Source organism: Triticum aestivum, chromosome 2D (genome assembly GCF_018294505.1).
Source record: "Triticum aestivum cultivar Chinese Spring chromosome 2D, IWGSC CS RefSeq v2.1, whole genome shotgun sequence".
Lineage (NCBI taxonomy): Eukaryota > Viridiplantae > Streptophyta > Magnoliopsida > Poales > Poaceae > Triticum > Triticum aestivum.
In genome coordinates this window covers 37,868,751-37,886,795 of record NC_057799.1, presented here as the reverse complement: position 1 = coordinate 37,886,795, position 18,045 = coordinate 37,868,751, and the positions used below count along the sequence as shown (strand labels likewise).

General features: G+C 47.4%; 1 protein-coding gene across 1 annotated transcript; it reads right to left on the bottom strand.

Moving 5' to 3' along the window:
* Positions 1-2,913: 2,913 nt before the first annotated feature.
* On the bottom strand, positions 2,914-3,988 carry LOC123048570 (uncharacterized). The gene is made up of 2 exons (XM_044471651.1): positions 3,636-3,988; positions 2,914-3,515 (listed from the first exon to the last, which is right to left on the bottom strand). The coding sequence occupies exons 1-2, from the start codon at positions 3,904-3,906 to the stop codon at positions 3,199-3,201; spliced, it is 588 nt and encodes a 195-aa protein (XP_044327586.1). The 5' UTR covers positions 3,907-3,988; the 3' UTR covers positions 2,914-3,198.
* Between the last annotated feature and the right edge of the window lie 14,057 nt (positions 3,989-18,045).

The window sequence follows — 18,045 nt, the reverse complement described above, 5'->3', positions numbered from 1 at the left end:
TAGCGTTGGTAAATCAAGCACGAAAATAAGAGAGGACAGTTCTCTCTGTTAGCTAGCTTACACACCCTAAATTACCCCTAAACCCTCCTCCCTTTAAAAAAAAAACCCAGCCACTGAAATGCTGACGCGTGGATGCCTTTAGGTCCCGGTTGGTGTCACCAATCGGGACCAAAGGCCCTCCTGCCTGGGCTGGCCGCAGCGGCCACGTGGAGGCCCAGCTGTCCCGGTTCGTGTAAGAACCGGGACTAAAGGGCTGGGCATTAGTAACGACCCTTTAGTCCCGGTTCAACAACCGAGACAAAAGGCCCTTACCAACCGGGACAGATGACCCTTTTTCTACTAGTGTCTAGTTCCATGTAGTTTTCAGGCAAAGGCGAAAATTTCTCACAAGGGTCAATGATTTGACCGTGGTCTCAAATAACCACGCTGTTAGAGGAAACGGAGGGAGGCTTGGAACACAATTCATTTTATAGTGTGTGGATCCTGTCATGCATGCATGGATGAACCTACCGACCGGCAAGATCGTCCTGCGTCACGGACGCATATCAGAAGTCAAGGTAAACACAGCACCTGCACATCTCCACGACCAGATCGAAGAAACTTTGAAACGCCAAAATGCAGGGGGTTCACACTGACTCCTCCCACTCCAATCATAACCAGTTAACGATAGTGGTAGCATCTGCTAAGCAGCGCCGATGTGCTGACACTACCACTATCTAACTAACAAATATATCTCCTCATTAGCATGTTGCTGAGGACAATTGGACACATGAATCTTCCTTGCGCATGGCTGGCCTTGTCTCATTAGAGGACACGGATCACAAATGACCTCCGGGACTGCCCTCCCGGGAGGGACACAGAAGGGAACACTGGTTTGAGGCTCAAGGAATGGTTGGGGACAGGATGAGAAAGTGTGTGTTCTGGGAAAGCAAGCAGCACATGGATCATCGATGGACTTGATCGATCTGATTATTAGTTAAGTATACTGAAAGCTGATGATAATGAGAGCTTTTTACTTGTGCATGCACATGGTGACTACGTGACTGAGAAACACTAGAGTGCAACCGAGGCGCCTACCTGCTCATGCGGCTCCCTTTGTTTTGTCTGGTGAGCTGGAAAATACATCTGTCGGAGTGATGCACGGTTCAAATGAAGCCATCGTACGTTCGGAATTGTTTGAAAAACTGGATCCCTGTCCACGACAGGCGGACTCCTGCCAGGACGCACACACTTGCTCGCTGTTTTCCTGTCTTGCATCTTCAGATCGAATCAGACCGAGGGCAACTTCCTTCCTCCTGTCAAGAAGATCCCGACCAGCGTCGTCGGGCCTCTTCTCCACGTGCTAACTTACTGTTTTCAGGTTTACAAAAAAAAAAGTTTGTTTCTCACATGAGCTAATTAACCCTCCAAATGCCACAAACTATTTGTGTCCCAACGACCAAGCAACTAGCAAGCGTAACCTCCTGCTGTTCGTGTCCTAAAATTAGCATTACGAGGAGTACTGATAGTTTGACCTTTTCTTGCCCTAGTGTGTTTTAGCTTCTTATAATCTCTAATTATATACTCCCTCCGTTCCTAAATATTTGTCTTTCTAGACATTTCAAATGAACTACCACATACGGATGTATGTATACATATTTTAGAGTGTAGATTCACTCTTTTTGCTTCGTATGCAGTCACTTGTTGAAATATTTAGAAAAACAAATATTTAGAAACGGAGGGAGTACTTTACTTAATTGATAAATTAAATAAAACCATTTTCTAAATAAAAATACAGTTAAGGCAGCCTTTTTTTTACCAATCTTGGTAATGTGATCTTCCTATCAAGCAGGGCAAAATTCCAGAACTAGGAAAACCATGCACATGTGTCACAAGGTCACACATCACAAACGATTCCACAGTCAACAACAACACCACCACCAATGAGAATGAAATATTAACATCTCAAGATGACGCATTTATATATAAGGTAAATGGTCCAATCTGACCGACCGAACCGTGTATCAAATCGGCGGGGCGTGCGATCGCTCTCTCCTTCACATCACGACTGCATTTCTCTTTTTTCGCATCGGGACCAACCATGTGACGCACCACATCGACCCTGACATGTGGGAATGGGGAATATTCAAATTGTTGGGGAGAGCGACTTCCGAGGCTTCTCAATTTTAAACTAACAAATTCGGACTATTTTCCCAGCATTGTCCATGCGGTCTGACCATCCATGTTAGAGAGGAATGAGCCTACCTACCAATCTTTCATCTGCCCTGACACGTGGGACCACCTTTGCAGAATGGTCACAAAATTTGAAAAGGTAAACCATAGCATGGGTTAAACGGAACAATTTAGATTAAAATGGTAGTCCTTATAAAAATGATAAATGATGGGGGTGAAAATGAATTTTTAACTATTAAGAAAGTTAAACATACTCATATGCTAGGTATTAGGTAGTTAAAATGTACCAATTTTGTCTTGTCAAGGAAACGAAGGAAATGTTGAATGGAGACTCGCTACTACATTCAATATGCTGGAGCTGATAGTACAAGTTTGAATGGAGACTCGCTAGTATATTCAAATTGATGCAAAGAACGAATTCCGAGGCTTGGCAATTTTAAATTAACAAATCACTTTTTTTTCTTAACCATTGACTAGGTGGTCTCACCATACATTCATACGAGGCTAACTACCACTATTTCATCGATCATGACCTCCCTCAGAAATGTATCCGTGTCATTATATATATATATATATATATATATATATATATATATATATATATATATATATATACATAAAATTTGAACTGGTCAGAACTGAAAACTGAAACTGAATGCCCAAGCCGCGAGCACTCTTTGACAATGCCTTTTTCAGTCATTTTTTCAGCCGTCCCATCATTGCCTAATCACCTATTGCAGATTTTCTCATTAAATGCCTTTTCTATTGACTCATAAAATGTAGTCATCGATACAAGTATACAAGGAGTGCACACCAATCGTTTGCACTACTGGAAATTACACGTGTGGCTTGGATAAACCGCTAGATCCTCGAAGGAGGAACGGGTAATTTTCACCCAAAAAAAAGGAGGTAATGCGTGCTACTGTATCACCAAAACGGATTCAAACAGGACAGAAGCCGATGGATACATTCAGATCGCCTAATGTACATGTACGACATTTCTCGCTAGCTCCCCCTAACCTTCTTCTAGTTTTCTACTAGTTCGTTAACAGAGACGTGTCCGCTCGACGACGCCTCTGTAATGCTCTGCAACGCCGGCCGCCAGTGCCGGCCTCTGCCGCGGGCGGGGGCGATGCTCCGCTGTTGCCGGTCCGTCTCCAGCCGCTTCCGTTCCTGATGATCGGCGGGTTGCCTCTGTTCGCCTCTGGCGGCCGTCGCTGGGTCGTCGCCCCTCGGCCTCGGCGGTTGCCGCCGCCGGTGCAGCCGCGGCCTCTCCTGCTCGATCGCCTCGTCGCAGCCGCGCATCCTCTCCTGCCTCCTCGTCTGCACGGCCTTGCTCACCTCTGCACGCACGCGCCACGGATTGATGATTGATTAATCTCCATGCAAGCAAGAGAGAGAGAACTGCACGAGCAGCAAATAGAATCCAATCCAAGAATGGTTGGCGGATGCAGAGCACGAACCTTGGGACGTGATGAGGCGGTAGACCTGGCCGAGGAGGAGCGTGTCCCTGGGCTTGAGCAGCTTCACCTTGGTTATTCTGGCACCTTCTTCGGCGACGGCGGGGTCAACTCCGCCAGAGTCGTGATGTAGGACGACGAGGGCGACGTAGTGGCCGGGGTTCCTGCGCATGACGTCCGCCGCGGTGGCCGGCCAGTGGAGGCGCTCGACCTTGCCGTCGCCCGGGTGCTGGATCACCACCGCCGCCGCGTCCGCCGCCTGGCAGTTCCCCATGCCCCGTCACGTACTCACGTGCTCATGTACCACAGAGATCGGCGGCGGCTTCCCGAGACGCCGTGAGCTCTTGCGTCTGGACTCTGAAATGAGAAGGACGGGTTGGGGTTGGTGTTTTATGGGGGAGCCGAGACGAGAGGGAGAGGAGTGTGATGTGATTAGCGAGGTGGTAAACGAACCCATTTTAAATCTACTTGTGGACGTGTGATGCTGATTGTTGCGAGGTGATTAACGAAGGCGTCAATCAACTCGTTGATTAATCTATTAGGGTTCGTAGAAAATTGGCCGGCCGGATGGAACAGTGGAGAACAGAGCATATTTAATCTCTTCTTGTGCAGGCATGTCGTGGACGTGCCATATGTCGACAATGCTCTGCAGGCTGCGGGCAGTTCTAACAACTCTACTGTGAAAGAGTCGTCAGATGTAAACTTAAGTATACTACCTCTATTTCTAAATGTAAAAGGGTTTTGCTGGTTTAAATTGAATTGCGAAAACATCTTATATTTAGAATTTAGAATAGAGGGTGTAGTACATGTTTGAGGGCAGTTTGTAGGGTTTTGTTTGATAAATATTGGGTCTATGCATTTCATAAATATGTCTCTATGGTGTAGTGTTCTCGATGTAATTTTTATTATGTTTGGATTGTCTTCTACTATTTTGACCAAGTTTGAGGGAAAATATATTTACATCTAGAATGCCAAACATATATGATTAGATTGTCATAAGATGTAGTTTCATTAGATTCGTCAATAGATTGGTCCAAGTCAGCAAAGTTTGACTTTTTAGAAAATATATATGCACTAACTTATGGATTGGAGAAGTACTACTCTATCTATTTTAAAATATACTTTATATTAGTTTTGTCATAGCTCAAAATTTGTAAAGTTTGACCAAGTTTACCGAAGAAAAAAATCAACATACATTAATAGCAAATCAATATTGTTAGATGCATCCTGGAACAAACTTATACGAACTTAGTTGGACTATAAAAAGTTTTGACTTCTAACGAAACAAAAATGCAATGTATTTTGAAATGGTGAGAGTACGTATTCACAAATGGACTTATGCGCCATGTACTCGTCACCAGGTGGCGGCCGTGGCAGGCGAAGACACGGGGTACACGTGTGTGGCACCGCGACGTTAGGGCTAGAGTTGCATGGGCACCCAGGGCCCAGGACCGAGGCGTGAGGATTTTCTACTCTGTCCTATAAGAAAAAAAATCTATTTTACTACCCTGAACAAATTTGGTGGTTCACATAACCCCCTGATTATTTTTGGTCCTCTTTTAACCCCCTGATCTATCCAATACAGTTTAGAAGTGGTCTTAAGTGGGTTTGCTTAGGTAGTTTGCTGATGTGGACAAGGTCAAAGTGGTATTTGACCAATGGACCCCTTGTCAAGCAAACCATCACCAGGGCGTTGCTCCCCTGCCCAAGCTCGGCCCCGCCGCCACTCAACCTCGCCAGCACACTGCTGCCGTCGTGCCACCTGCTGGAGCAGTCCTGAATCTTCTCGCCACCTCGCTCCTGATAACAGAGGAGGCGAAGGCGTTGCAGCGGCGACACATGCCAGCGAACGGCGGCCTCCTCGTCGCTGTTGGCTACGAGGGGCTCATCCGGAGTTCCGCAGGCCACACGCCGCAGCAGGACTCGGTTGGCAGGGGATGGCTACGACGGCCAAATCTTGAGCGCGGACGCGACAGAAGGTATGGGAAGCATAGTAGCGCGTCGCACCGGCGATGGTAGGCTCCTCCTACGGCTGCGACCACGCCAGGCTACGCCTGCACCCTGCCACACCACGCACACGAGCGCACAGTCGCACTACAAGAAATATGTCAATTTGTGACCCTCACTATTGGCTGCTGAAAGGTCATAGTTTTTCATTTGCAACCTTTTTTTGACCAAAAACAGAAGGTCAAAAGCTGGCAGTCGCAAACTGAAATTAGCGACCTTCTCTGTGAGAAGGTCGTAGACGTCTATGACCAAAATAGAGGGTCGTTGAACCCATGACCTTTTGTTTTGGTCACTGGCTGTCTGCCCAGGCCACGTCGGATCCGACGTGGCAATCTGACGTGGCAAAATTGCGACCAATTGAAAAGGTCACTGACAAGATTCAGCCCGGTCCGATTCGGTGTTTTACATGGGCCGAGCCCATTAATTCAACCCATTTATTATATTTTTTTCCTGCCAGTTTTTGTTAGCTACCTGGGCCTGGACCAACAATTCGGCTTTTTATTTATTTCCGGGCCGTGGCCTTTTAACATTGTTTGGGCCATTATATTTTGAAGCTGGTCCCACCAATCAGATGGGTCCCACTTGTCATCATCTCACACATTCAGCCCACTTGACAAAAATTTCAAAACTGCTCAGATTATTTTCACAAGTGGGTCCCACGAGTTAGGTTTCCATTCCACACGTTTTCAAAGCACATACATAATCAATATTTCGGACCGAACAGTACAAATGTAGTTCATCAGATAACACTAAGTCTACTACAATATGTACATAGTCTATTACAACCCCAATATGCCTATTGTTACAATATTACAATATTTACAGTCTATTACAGTCAAACAAAAGAGACTACTATTTGCTGAGTAGGGCAATCCGACTTCGAACTTCAAATTTCGTAGACCTGCAGCTCCTGTAAAAGAGTGAACACATACCAGCATTAGACTAGCTATTATTCCTGGAGTAGATTTGCAAACCTCCAGGTTTAGTATACAGACTATCAAAAAATTATATATTGAAAGAGATTTGATAGAAATGTAGATTTATGGACCAAATATATGATAAAGCAACAGATTCAGCCAACTTCAAGAGACCACAAGAGCATCAATCAACAACAGGTATAGTATAATATTTTAGAGAACAATTTTAGAAACATATTTTAGAGACCAATTTTATATCAGAACACTAGATGTTTGTGATGCATCTTCGAGAACCACAAGAACACTAGATATAGTATAATATGATTCCAGGAGTATAATGCTAACCACAAGAGCATCAATCAGCAGCACGTATACATCAAACTATCTACTAGACATCATCAACCCTTGAACCATAACATGTCCAGCAAAGAAACAAAAAATGGGATAAGTACAAATTCTAGATAGCAGAAAAACATGTCCAGGAAGGCCATCAAATGGTTCCAGCCACATCCTAATAGAGCATGGTTGTAGCAGAGGAAAGGGAGGAGCTCACAGTGGTGGTTTGTGTAGCCGATGTCGAACAGCCTCTATTCGTCAATTGCGAGCACCATGCACCTTGGTTGGACATGAAGCGCTTGTCCTCTGTTGACCATGCACCATGCAACTTTGATGAAAGAGCTACGGCTGATCGCTAAAACCTGTGAATATCAGAAAGAACTATTCAGTACAAAATGTAAATCACGACAATATGTCAACAGTAATAAATACAGAATCTAAACAAAAAGAACTACTTCTAGTTAGAATTATTTTTGTTTTGGTAAGGTATAAGAGCAGCATGTAAAGATAACATGAACAGATTGTTTGATCAGATAAGCTATATGATTGTATCAACACATGTGTAATGCAGGTTCGGGTCAAATCCATGATACCTAGATAAACCGGAGTGGAATTTTAAGTTTTGGAATCCAAGAGACAATCGTAGCATCTACACTGACATTTAGGTATTACTACTTATAACTCACATACACACTTTTTTAGAGTTGAATTAAACACATCTGATTGTTAACTTGCACTTTACAAGGTTATGAGGCAGATAAAACCATGCATGGAGGAATATTAGTTAGAAAGCATCTTTATTCATCATGCATCTATGCACGAAGGCTGCCGACATTGCTCCTACAAATGTATATGTGCTACTGGACACAACAGGCGAGTTTAAATATTATGTCTAATAAGTGAAGCAAGTAATGAGTAGTTACAAATATGGTGAAATTGTTACAAATATTATGCCTATTTGTTGACTTCTGTGAATAGATGAGTAGCAGGTAAACAAAGCTCCCCCAGCACAAAAGCAGGTAAACATGAGCAAACAACAGTATTACAGGCAAATAATACATAAGCTACATAAAAGCAGGTAAACAAAGAGAAGGATTGTATGGTAACACAAACATCTACTCTGCCCTGCTGTAACAAACATGTACTTAACTCCTTACATACACCAGTGCAAGTGTTGTTCACATGTTACTACTTGATTCAACTTTACACATATAAATAGACATGACAATAAACATGCATAAAGAGATGTCTAGTCTAGCATCAGACTAACTTACTGGTATAAAGAGACATGGCAATTCATGGTAGTTGTGGCAAATTCCTACGACGGAAGAGGACTGATAGAGAATCCTATGATAGAACAGGGAGTAATAAGCTGTGGCAAATTCCTTATACTGTCAATGTGGCCAACCTGAAACTTTTCTCATGTGTTTGTTTCTCTGCAGTCAGAAAATTGACAAGAGTAAAGAATGCAACATCAGCTAAGCTTTGATGTTCAGATATTGGAAGCCTTTAAAATCTTGTTTCACAGGTATTTTGACTTATATTTATAGCTCTCTAGTGAACGAGTACTACTTCTCATCATGGTTCATATGAATACCAGACTTGTGCCAAAATTGTTTCAATCATATTTTCTTTTGCCATAACACAGAATAAAGAACCGTTACTTGACATAGTATGATCCGACGGAATTTTAGTTTATAAAACAAGGAAGGGGATATAATGGTTTCCCTTGCTCAATTTCTTAAGCCTACATATAGCATTAGTTTTTGAAAGCACACATCACACATATTTCTAATCTGGACAAAACAATAGACATAAATAAAATTTTCTACAACACAACAGTAACATCTTTAAGTAAAGTATAAATTGTTCCTATAGCTAATTAGGCTCTAGCACACGACCAAACCAACCACTGAAAGCACACGACCAAAATAACAGCTAAAGAATCTGCTCAAAATTCCATGGATCAACTTGTCCTTCACCAGATTGTTCAAGGGGGGCAGAGCAGCAGCAGTAGATCGGCCTTTCTAGTTCCCTTCACACAGTCAGATCGGAGCAACCTGCAAAAAATCGCATGGATCAGATGCATAGATGGAGAAGAAGAGAATAGAAGGGGAGGATCAAGTGAAGAACCTGAGCCGGTGGTGCTCCTCCTAGGCCGCCATGGATGATCTGATGCCCGCGGGATCTTCTCCATGGCATGCCCCTTCCTTCACAAAACCAGATCGGGTCTCTTCACGAACATGCAAGAAAATGGGCGCACACATCAGATTTGGGGAGGGGGAGGGGGCGAGATGAAGGAGAAGAGAAGGGGAGGAGCAGGGATGCGTACGACAACGCTGGCGGATCTGGGAGGGAGCGCCATCTCCTTCTGCTAGTTAGGGGAGGGGAAGTGTCATGGAATTGTTACGGCAGATATCCTCGAACGAGGACTTAGTCGTGGAGCCATCGCAACTAGGAAGCTTAAAGGGGTTAAGTGGGACAAGGAACACGAGGGTTTATACTGGTTCGGCCCCTTACGGTGAAGGTAAAAGCCTACGTCCAGTTTGAGGTGGTATTGATTAGGGTTTCGATGACCAGGGAGCTTAACTGCTATGCCTGGCTCTCGGTGAGATCCTTTTTTTTCCCTAAACCACTGCCGGGTCGTCCCTTTATATAGGGAGGCTGACGCCCAGCAGCTCTCAGAGTCCCGGCCGGCTCATAAGAGTGTTCGGCTCGGACTCTTAACGATTCTTGCCTTACACTACAAGTTCTACCATAATAATGATTGTAACTACGGGCCTTAAGCCATATCCGGGTCTTAAACCCATCTGGCCCATCGTCTTCAAGCTTGGCTCCGGGCTTCTGGCAACGACCATATGAGTAACCTGGCCCATCCTGGCGGGTGACTCTAAGGTCTATATCCTCAACATTAGGCCCCAGATTGATTTGAGCCGGCTCATGTCAATCTTCAATTCTTTTGACAGGAAATCTCCGGCTTACAATTGTGTGAAGGCCATAACCCGGCATGACGTCATCCTCTAGACTCCGGATAATCCGCCGTGACGTCATCTTCCATTAATCCCGTTCTTTACTCCGCCAGATCCGCAACGGATCTTTACATTTACTGTCATCCCGAAAATCGAGGCGTTTCGCGAGGAGATAACCACGCCGCGGGCTCCTTGATCCTCGCGCCCACTTATGAGCTCGCCCTTATAAATAGGCCGGCCCGACGGGCTTCTCTGCCACCCTTCTTCCTCCTCGCGCCACTGCTCCTCTACCCGAGCTCGAACTCTGCCGCGGTCGCCTCGCCCCCGGTCTTCGTCAACCTTGGCCGCTGCATCACCCTGACTTGGTCCAGACAAAACGGCGGCAACCTCCGCTCCTCTTCAGCATCAGTGAGTCCTTGCTACTCCATGGGGCAGACCCGCACTAGGGTTTCATCGTTATCCCTCTGTTCTTCGTAGTTCTTCGCGGGCCTCAGTAGATTTGATTTTTACTGCCTCCTTTTGATCTTAGACCTGCATAGAACTAGTGCGGCGGCTGTTTAGCATTCATTTTTCATACAAGCAGCTCTCTTTTTACTGCATAAGTACCTTGTTCGAGCCCAAGAACTTCTCCAGCGTCTGTTTCTAGGTCTAGAAACTTTTCTTTTGCGCGACCATTTTGATCCAAAATAGTTACTGCTATGTGTGAAATCTGTTTTACCACACTTAGTAAAAAAACTGCCCTCATTGAGCCATGGCGGTTTACATTTCCGGCTTAAAGAAAATACACGCCGTAGAACCTTCCGACTTAAGAGAAGCCACGCACCGTAGAACTTTCCGGCTCACTTATAACAAGGCTGTAGACAATTTGAATTACCCTCAAACACACCAGCGGCTTAGATAACCCGATGTACTTAGACATATATCATTAGTCCCCTCCATAAGCCGCCACCTTAAACCTTAACTTTGTAAGTCTCCTCCGGCTCATTATTAACCCGGACGTTTTTCCTTTTGTCATAGACTGTCGACTTTCACCATGCCTCCCAAAGCTCCCAAAGCCCCCATTACTTGCAACTGGATGAGGTCCAATGTCACCAATGAGACCCTAGCAGATTTTGTTAAGTCTGGACATCTGCCCAAGAAGGACATCATGTCCTACCGTGCCCCTGACCCATCAGAAGAGAGACCACAGCCAAAGGACGGGGAGGTAGTGATTTTCGCGGATCATATGAGCCGGGGCTTCGCACCGCCCGGCTCAAAGTTTTTCAGAGACGTTCTGAACTTCTTCGATCTGCGGCCTCAAGACATAGGACCGAACTCAGTGTCCAATATCTGCAACTTCCAAGTATTCTGCGAGGTTTACCTTGGAGAAGAACCCAATCTGCTGCTCTTCGGAGAGCTTTTCTATTTAAACCGTCAGAATGAGTGTGCCAATGGGCCAAGTCTGGAGCTAGGCGGCATCTCCATCCAGCGGCGGAGGGACTACCTTTTCCCTTACGCAGAGCCGCCCAGCCACCCCAAGGACTGGAATCTGACGTGGTTTTACTGCCAAGACACGTCGCCGGCTGATGAGAGTCTGTTGCCCGGCTTTCGCCCCTCGCGTCTGGAGCCGACTCACCCACTGTCAGACAAGCTGACTCAAGCGGAGCGCCAACCTCTGCTCCCCACTATCAACAAGATCAAGGCTCTCCTGGGCAATGGTCTGAATGGAATCGATCTGGTCCGGGTCTGGATCTCGTGGCGGGTGATCCCATTGAGCCGCCGCCCCGGCTTAATGTGTGAGTACACGGGCCGACAGGACGACCCCCAGAGACACAGCCGCAATGATCTTCCTGAAGATGTTGCAGAGGAGATGACCAAGGCTCTCTTGAACGAGAGCCTGGCAGACTGCGGAAGGACCGGGTTAGCCCCCTTCTGCAAGACCAACCCAGCCCCAGCGGTAAGCCGCTGATCTGAGCATCTTATCTGTACATAACTTTCATCTGAATCATTTTTAAGAAAACCTCATTGTATTCTTTCAGGCTGACGACAAGTTCTGGCGGGTCAAATACGACCATGAAGCGGCCAAGAAGGCCAGAAAGGCGAAGAAAGCCGCCAAGAAAGCCGCTCCCCGCAAGAAGGGGAGTAGGCCAACTGCTTCGGAGCTGATGCAATTAAGCAACAGCTCCGAGTCAGAGGTAACCCCTGAACCTGTAAGCTCTTTTGTTGTGTTTATTGTTTATTTCTTGTCCGCCTTACCAACACTTGTTCATCAACAGGATGACACCGGAGCCAGTAACCCGGTGGTTGAAGAGGTAATGTCACTTTCCTCCGACTCGGAGCCCTTGCCAAGGCTGAAAGTCCGAAGGGTAACCCGGAAAGTAAGCTTTTCACATCCTTTAGCTTATCAAGATCCTCAATTTATTTTGAAGCGACAGGTTCATGAGAGCCGGCGTCACACCCGGGCCAACAAGGATACCGACCTCTCCTCCGGGCTACCTGACGCATCGAGGAAGCGCCGAACTGAGGTTATTTCCCACTTGTACCCTTTTCATCCGTTGGCGGGTGTTATCCGTCAGCCGCTCAATTCTTCGGACTCAAATTATCAGGAGACCTCCCCCTCTTCGGGCGACTCTATGCAGTCGAGTCTTCCGGCTTTCAAGACCGCGCCCGGGTAATGACAACCATCTCATATTATACTTGTCTTGACTGACCCTTTTTGTGCTTAACCTTTGTTGTCCTTTCAGTGCCCAGGCAAAGCTCACCAAGAGAGCGAAAAAGACCAAGTCAGCCGGAGTGCCGGATTTGCCTGACCCGGAGGTGACGGCTCAAGAACCGCCAGCTGCCTCCGCCCCCGAAGCCACCTGTCCAGCCGACAAGGCACCTGCAGAAACTTCTGCTAACCCGGAGGCCTCCGGCTCGGCTGAGCCAGTAGATGATCCGGAGGTGGTAATCACCCGGACGGAATTCGTTGAGCCGGGGAGACCTACTCCGCTGGCCAAGTGTTCTGCCAAGGGAGAGTTGCTACAGCCCCGGCGGGTTGACCGGGAGCTCACCAACTACGCCAACTTGAGCATCGGAGAGCTCGTCTCTGGCTACATCAGCCAAGTGCACAAGAGCCGGGACGCAGAAATCGCCGTGGTGAACCAGATCCAGCAGAAATCTGAGGTATTATTCTTCTGTCCTCTTTACTTACTGCATAGTTACTTGTACCATGCTAGCCCCCAAGTCGACGACTTATGATTAAGTATGTTGTAGACTTAGGTTCCGGCTTACTCAATTGAACCGGAAATTTGTAGATAGAAACGTTCAATATGCATTAGCCCCCAAGTGCCAAGTGTCTTTGCTTGGAAAACGCTTGGGACTTTAAATTTGTAGAATAATTGTTCATGCCATAACCCGGAAATTGAAACAGGCTGCTGGCAAGAAGCTTGAGGCTGACCTTGCTGATCTCAAGAACCGGCTGAAGACGCAAGAGATGGAGACCCGGAAGGCAAACGCCAAGTTCGTGTCCAGCATTGCCGCGCAAGAGAAGCTAAAGACGGAGTTCGATGCTGAGCGGAAGGCGTGGGCCGAAGAAAAGGCAGCATTGGTGAACCGGGCTGAACAGGCGGAGAAGGCTCTCTCCGAGAAGATCGCCGAGATCTCCGGCCTAAAGCGCCAAGTGTCCCAGATGGTGGCCGCAATCTTCGGTAAGTCGTCTCACCGGCTTTCATCAAGTTTAGAATGTTTATATCTCATGATTTCATCCTTGTCGGCGGCCTATCTGACTTTGTTTAAATAGCTCCCAGAAGTGCCAACCTGAATCAGAGTGTGGTGAACAAGCTGAAGGCCATATATACCCTGGTGGAGCAACTCTACACCGGGTCACAACGTGCCTTGGCTGTGGTGGCCCTTTCCAACGAGGTGCCAACTCACCTGGCGGAAGTCCTTCGCCGGCTCACCGTTCTGCCTCAACGTATCCAAGAGCTGCGACGGGCCTCCGCGAGATCCGGAGCCATATCAGCGTTAAGCCGGGCCAAGGCCTTCCTGCCGGAGCTAGACCCGGCAGACATCGCCCTCGGCTACCCAAGTCTGAAGGAAGATGGCACGGCTTTTGATCAAAAATACTTCGCCGCCTGCGTGAAGATCGTGCGCCCGGTGGCGACTCTTATTGGCGACGACACGGATCTGACCAAGTACCAGCCGGGTTATAACGCAGAAAATCAGAGGATTCCAACCCCTCGCTATGAAGATCTGAGTTTAATTCCGCCGGCTCGTCAGCACACCTTTGCCCCAGAGATTGACCCGGCCGGGTTAATTGACGAGGAAGCCCAATTCGAGGCGCTGAGCGGCATCGACTGGAAGTCATCGACTTTCCAGACCTTGGGGACAGCCGGAGGAGAAGAAAGGAATGAGCCGGAGACTTCCACCCGGCAAGCGTCTTAGCTTCTGCAGCCGACTTACCAAACAATGTTCCACCCTTTTGGACTCAATGAGTCTTTGTAATAGAGTAGGACCAAAACTGTTATCCTTGCCGTGCCATCGTGCACGCCTTGAATGCTGAAATCTGTTGAAGTTGTCTCCTTTATGTTTCTCCGGGTCATAATCAATCCTTTGTTTTCCTTAATCTCAACATAATTGCCGTTAACTATCCTGCATAGAAGGGCAAATCACAAGTCTCAAGGCGGCTTACTGCCCTGAGAATCATAAGTTTTAGATATATAACCCGGAATATGAATCAAAAAAGACGGATCTTCAATTATATCCTTAATACAGCCGTAAGAACATACTTAGCGGCCTGCAAACATATTTCCGGCTCAAATAACCCGGGTGGTAAGGTGGGAACCGCAAGTCCGGTTTACCTGTCTTAATAACACCCATTGTGTCCGACTGACACTAGCAATCAAAGCTAAGCCGGCCAAGCGAGACCTGGCCGTACACACTTTGAAACGATCAGAAGAAACTTACTATGAAGTAGAAAAACTTAGGGGCTTCCGGTTCGAATACGACCAGAGACCCGGCCCAAAGGGGTTATGCTAGGATTCGAATACGATCATATAGCCCCCAGTGGGTGTGGCGATGCCAATCAAGAGGGTATCGACAGCTATGTTCTCTTTGGTTCGAATACGACCCATGTTTGAACAGGAAGCCCCCAAGTGATTTTAAGAATTGTTTAAAGACGCTGATTCGGATACGATCCACGTCGGTTCCCAAAGGGGTGAAACCATGATTCAAATATGATCAAGGAAAACTCCCCAATGAGCTCGGCACTTTGCCAATCAAATGGGTATCGACAGCTATGTTCTCTTTGGTTCGAATACGACCCATGTTTGAACAGGAAGCCCCCAAGTGACCTTATTGCTTACGGCTAGATTCGAATACGATCATAAGCCGGATGCTCCTTCAAGTCATCATGTAATCGTGCAATGAAAGCAACACGTGCACATTTGGAGGAGAAAAAAGGACAGAGGTCCTGCTTTATTGCTTATCATAATATATACATGGCTTAGAGAAATATGTACATCATGAGAGCCGGTGGCTCAAGTGTAGTAAGGCCGAAGCTGAGCTATGTTCCACGGCCGACGGGTCTCCTCCTCCGACTTACGTGAATCTTTATGCTCCCGAATGTCAATGAGGTAATATGACCCGTTGTGCAAGTTCTTGCTGACCACAAAGGGTCCTTCCCAAGGCGGGGAGAGCTTGTGTGCATCTGTTTGATCCTGGATGAGCCGGAGCACGAGATCGCCTTCCTGGAAGACCCGGGTTTTAACCCGGCGACTATGATAACGGCGCAGGTCTTGTTGGTAAATCACGGAGCGAGCTGCGGCCACATCACGCTGTTCGTCCAACAAGTCAAGAGCATCTTGGCGCGCCTGTTCATTGTCCGCCTCAACACAAGCCGCCACTCGAGGTGAGTCATGACGGATGTCGCTGGGGAGGACAGCCTCTGCCCCATAAACCATGAAGAAAGGCGTGAAGCTTGTAGACCTGTTAGGAGTAGTGTTGATGCTCCATAACACGGAGGGCAATTCCTCCACCCAACAACCCGCCGTCCGTTGCAAAGGGACCAAAAGCCGGGGCTTGATGCCCTTCAGAATCTCCTGATTAGCTCTCTCAGCTTGACCATTGGATTGAGGATGAGCCACTGAGGAAACATCAAGTCGGATATGCTCTTGTTGACAAAACTCTTCCATGGCACCTTTGGAGAGATTGGTGCCATTGTCCGTGATAGTGCTGTGCGGAAAACCAAAGCGAAAGATCACCTTTTTCATAAACTGAACCGCCGTGGCTGCATCACACTTGCTAACTGGCTCCGCTTCAACCCACTTGGTAAACTTGTCAACTGCCACCAAAAGGTGGGTCTTCTTATCTTTGGACCTTTTAAAAGGCCCAACCATATCAAGCCCCCAGACCGCAAAGGGCCAAGTAATTGGGATCATCCTCAGCTCCTGAGCCGGCACATGAGCCCGTCGTGAGAACCTCTGGCAGCCATCACATTTACTGACCAAGTCCTCCGCATCAGCATGAGCCGTCAGCCAATAAAAACCATGGCGAAAAGCCTTGGCCACAAGAGACTTTGAGCCGGCGTGATGGCCACAATCCCCTTCATGAATCTCACGCAAGATCTCTTGTCCTTCCTCAGGGGAGACACAACGCTGAAACGCTCCTGTAACACTGCGGTGATGCAACTCTCCATCGACAACAATCATTGACTTAGCCCGCCGGGTTATTTGTCTGGCCAAAGTTTCATCCTCAGGGAACTCACCCCGGGTCATGTAAGCCAAATAGGGCATTGTCCAGTCCGGTATGATGTGGAGAGCCGCCACCAGCCGTGCCTCCGGGTCAGGGACAGCCAAGTCTTCCTCTGTAGGCAACTTAACAGAAGGGTTATACAGGACATCCAGGAAAGTATTAGGCGGCACCGGCTTTCGCTGAGAGCCCAGCCGGCTTAGGGCATCAGCCGCCTCGTTCTTCCTGCGATCGATGTGCTCTACTTGGTAACCCTGAAAGTGTCCAGCAATGGCATCAACCTCACGGCGATAAGCCGCCATGAGAGGGTCCTTGGAGTCCCACCTTCCTGATACTTGTTGAGCCACCAAATCTGAGTCGCCAAAGCACCTTACTCGGCTCAAATTCATCTCCTTAGCCATCCGAAGACCATGGAGCAAGGCCTCATACTCAGCCGCATTGTTAGTACAAGGAAACATCAATTGTATCACATAATGGAACTTGTCACCTTTAGGGGAAGCCAACACCACTCCAGCCCCCGAGCCCTCCAACTGTCTGGACCCATCAAAGTAAATAGTCCAGTATGTGTTATCCGGCTTTTGCTCGGGCACTTGTGACTCTGTCCAATCATTGATGAAATCCACCAAGGCCTGAGATTTAACAGCAGTGCGGGGCACGTATTTCAGATCATGAGGTCCGAGCTCTATAGCCCACTTAGCCACTCTCCCTGTGGCCTCTCTGTTTTGAATGATATCACCAAGAGGGGCAGAACTGACCACAGTGATAGGATGACCCTGAAAGTAATGCTTGAGCTTCCGTCTTGCCATGAATACACCATAAACAAGCTTCTGCCAATGCGGATACCGCTGCTTCGACTCGATGAGCACTTCGCTGACATAATAAACCGGCCGCTGAACCGGATGCTCCTTACCCTCCTCCTTGCACTCCACCACCATAGCCACACTGACGGCTCGTGTATTCGCCGCCACATATAATAATAAGGGCTCCTTATCAACCGGAGCAGCAAGGACTGGAGGCTCTGCCAGCTGCTTCTTCAAATCCTCAAAGGCAGTATTAGCTGCATCATTCCAGACAAAGTTATCAGTTTTCTTCATCAGCTGATATAATGGCATGGCCTTCTCACCCAAACGTCTTATAAACCGGCTCAAAGCAGCAATGCGACCCGCCAAGCGCTGAACGTCATTTATACACGTCGGCTTAGCCAGGGAGGTGATGGCCTTGATCTTTTCCGGGTTAGCTTCAATGCCTCTGTCAGAAACCAAGAAACCCAAGAGCTTGCCTGCAGGAACACCAAAAACGCACTTGGCCGGGTTAAGCATCATCTTATAAACCCGGAGATTATCGAAAGTCTCCCTTAAATCATCTATCAGGGTTTCCTCCTTTATGGACTTAACCACAATGTCGTCCACATAAGCATGAACATTGCGCCCAATCTGTTTATGAAGACAGTTCTGCACGCAACGCTGATAAGTCGCC

What these genes read in the sequence shown, in the direction of transcription:
- LOC123048570 (XM_044471651.1), bottom strand. Translation starts at nt 3,906, where the DNA reads ATGGGGAACTGCCAGGCGGCGGACGCGGCGGCGGTGGTGATCCAGCAC. An exon ending in CCGCCTCATCACGTCCCAAG is followed by an intron (nt 3,516 to 3,635) that starts GTTCGTGCTCTG and finishes GCGTGCGTGCAG; the next exon opens with AGGTGAGCAAGGCCGTGCAG.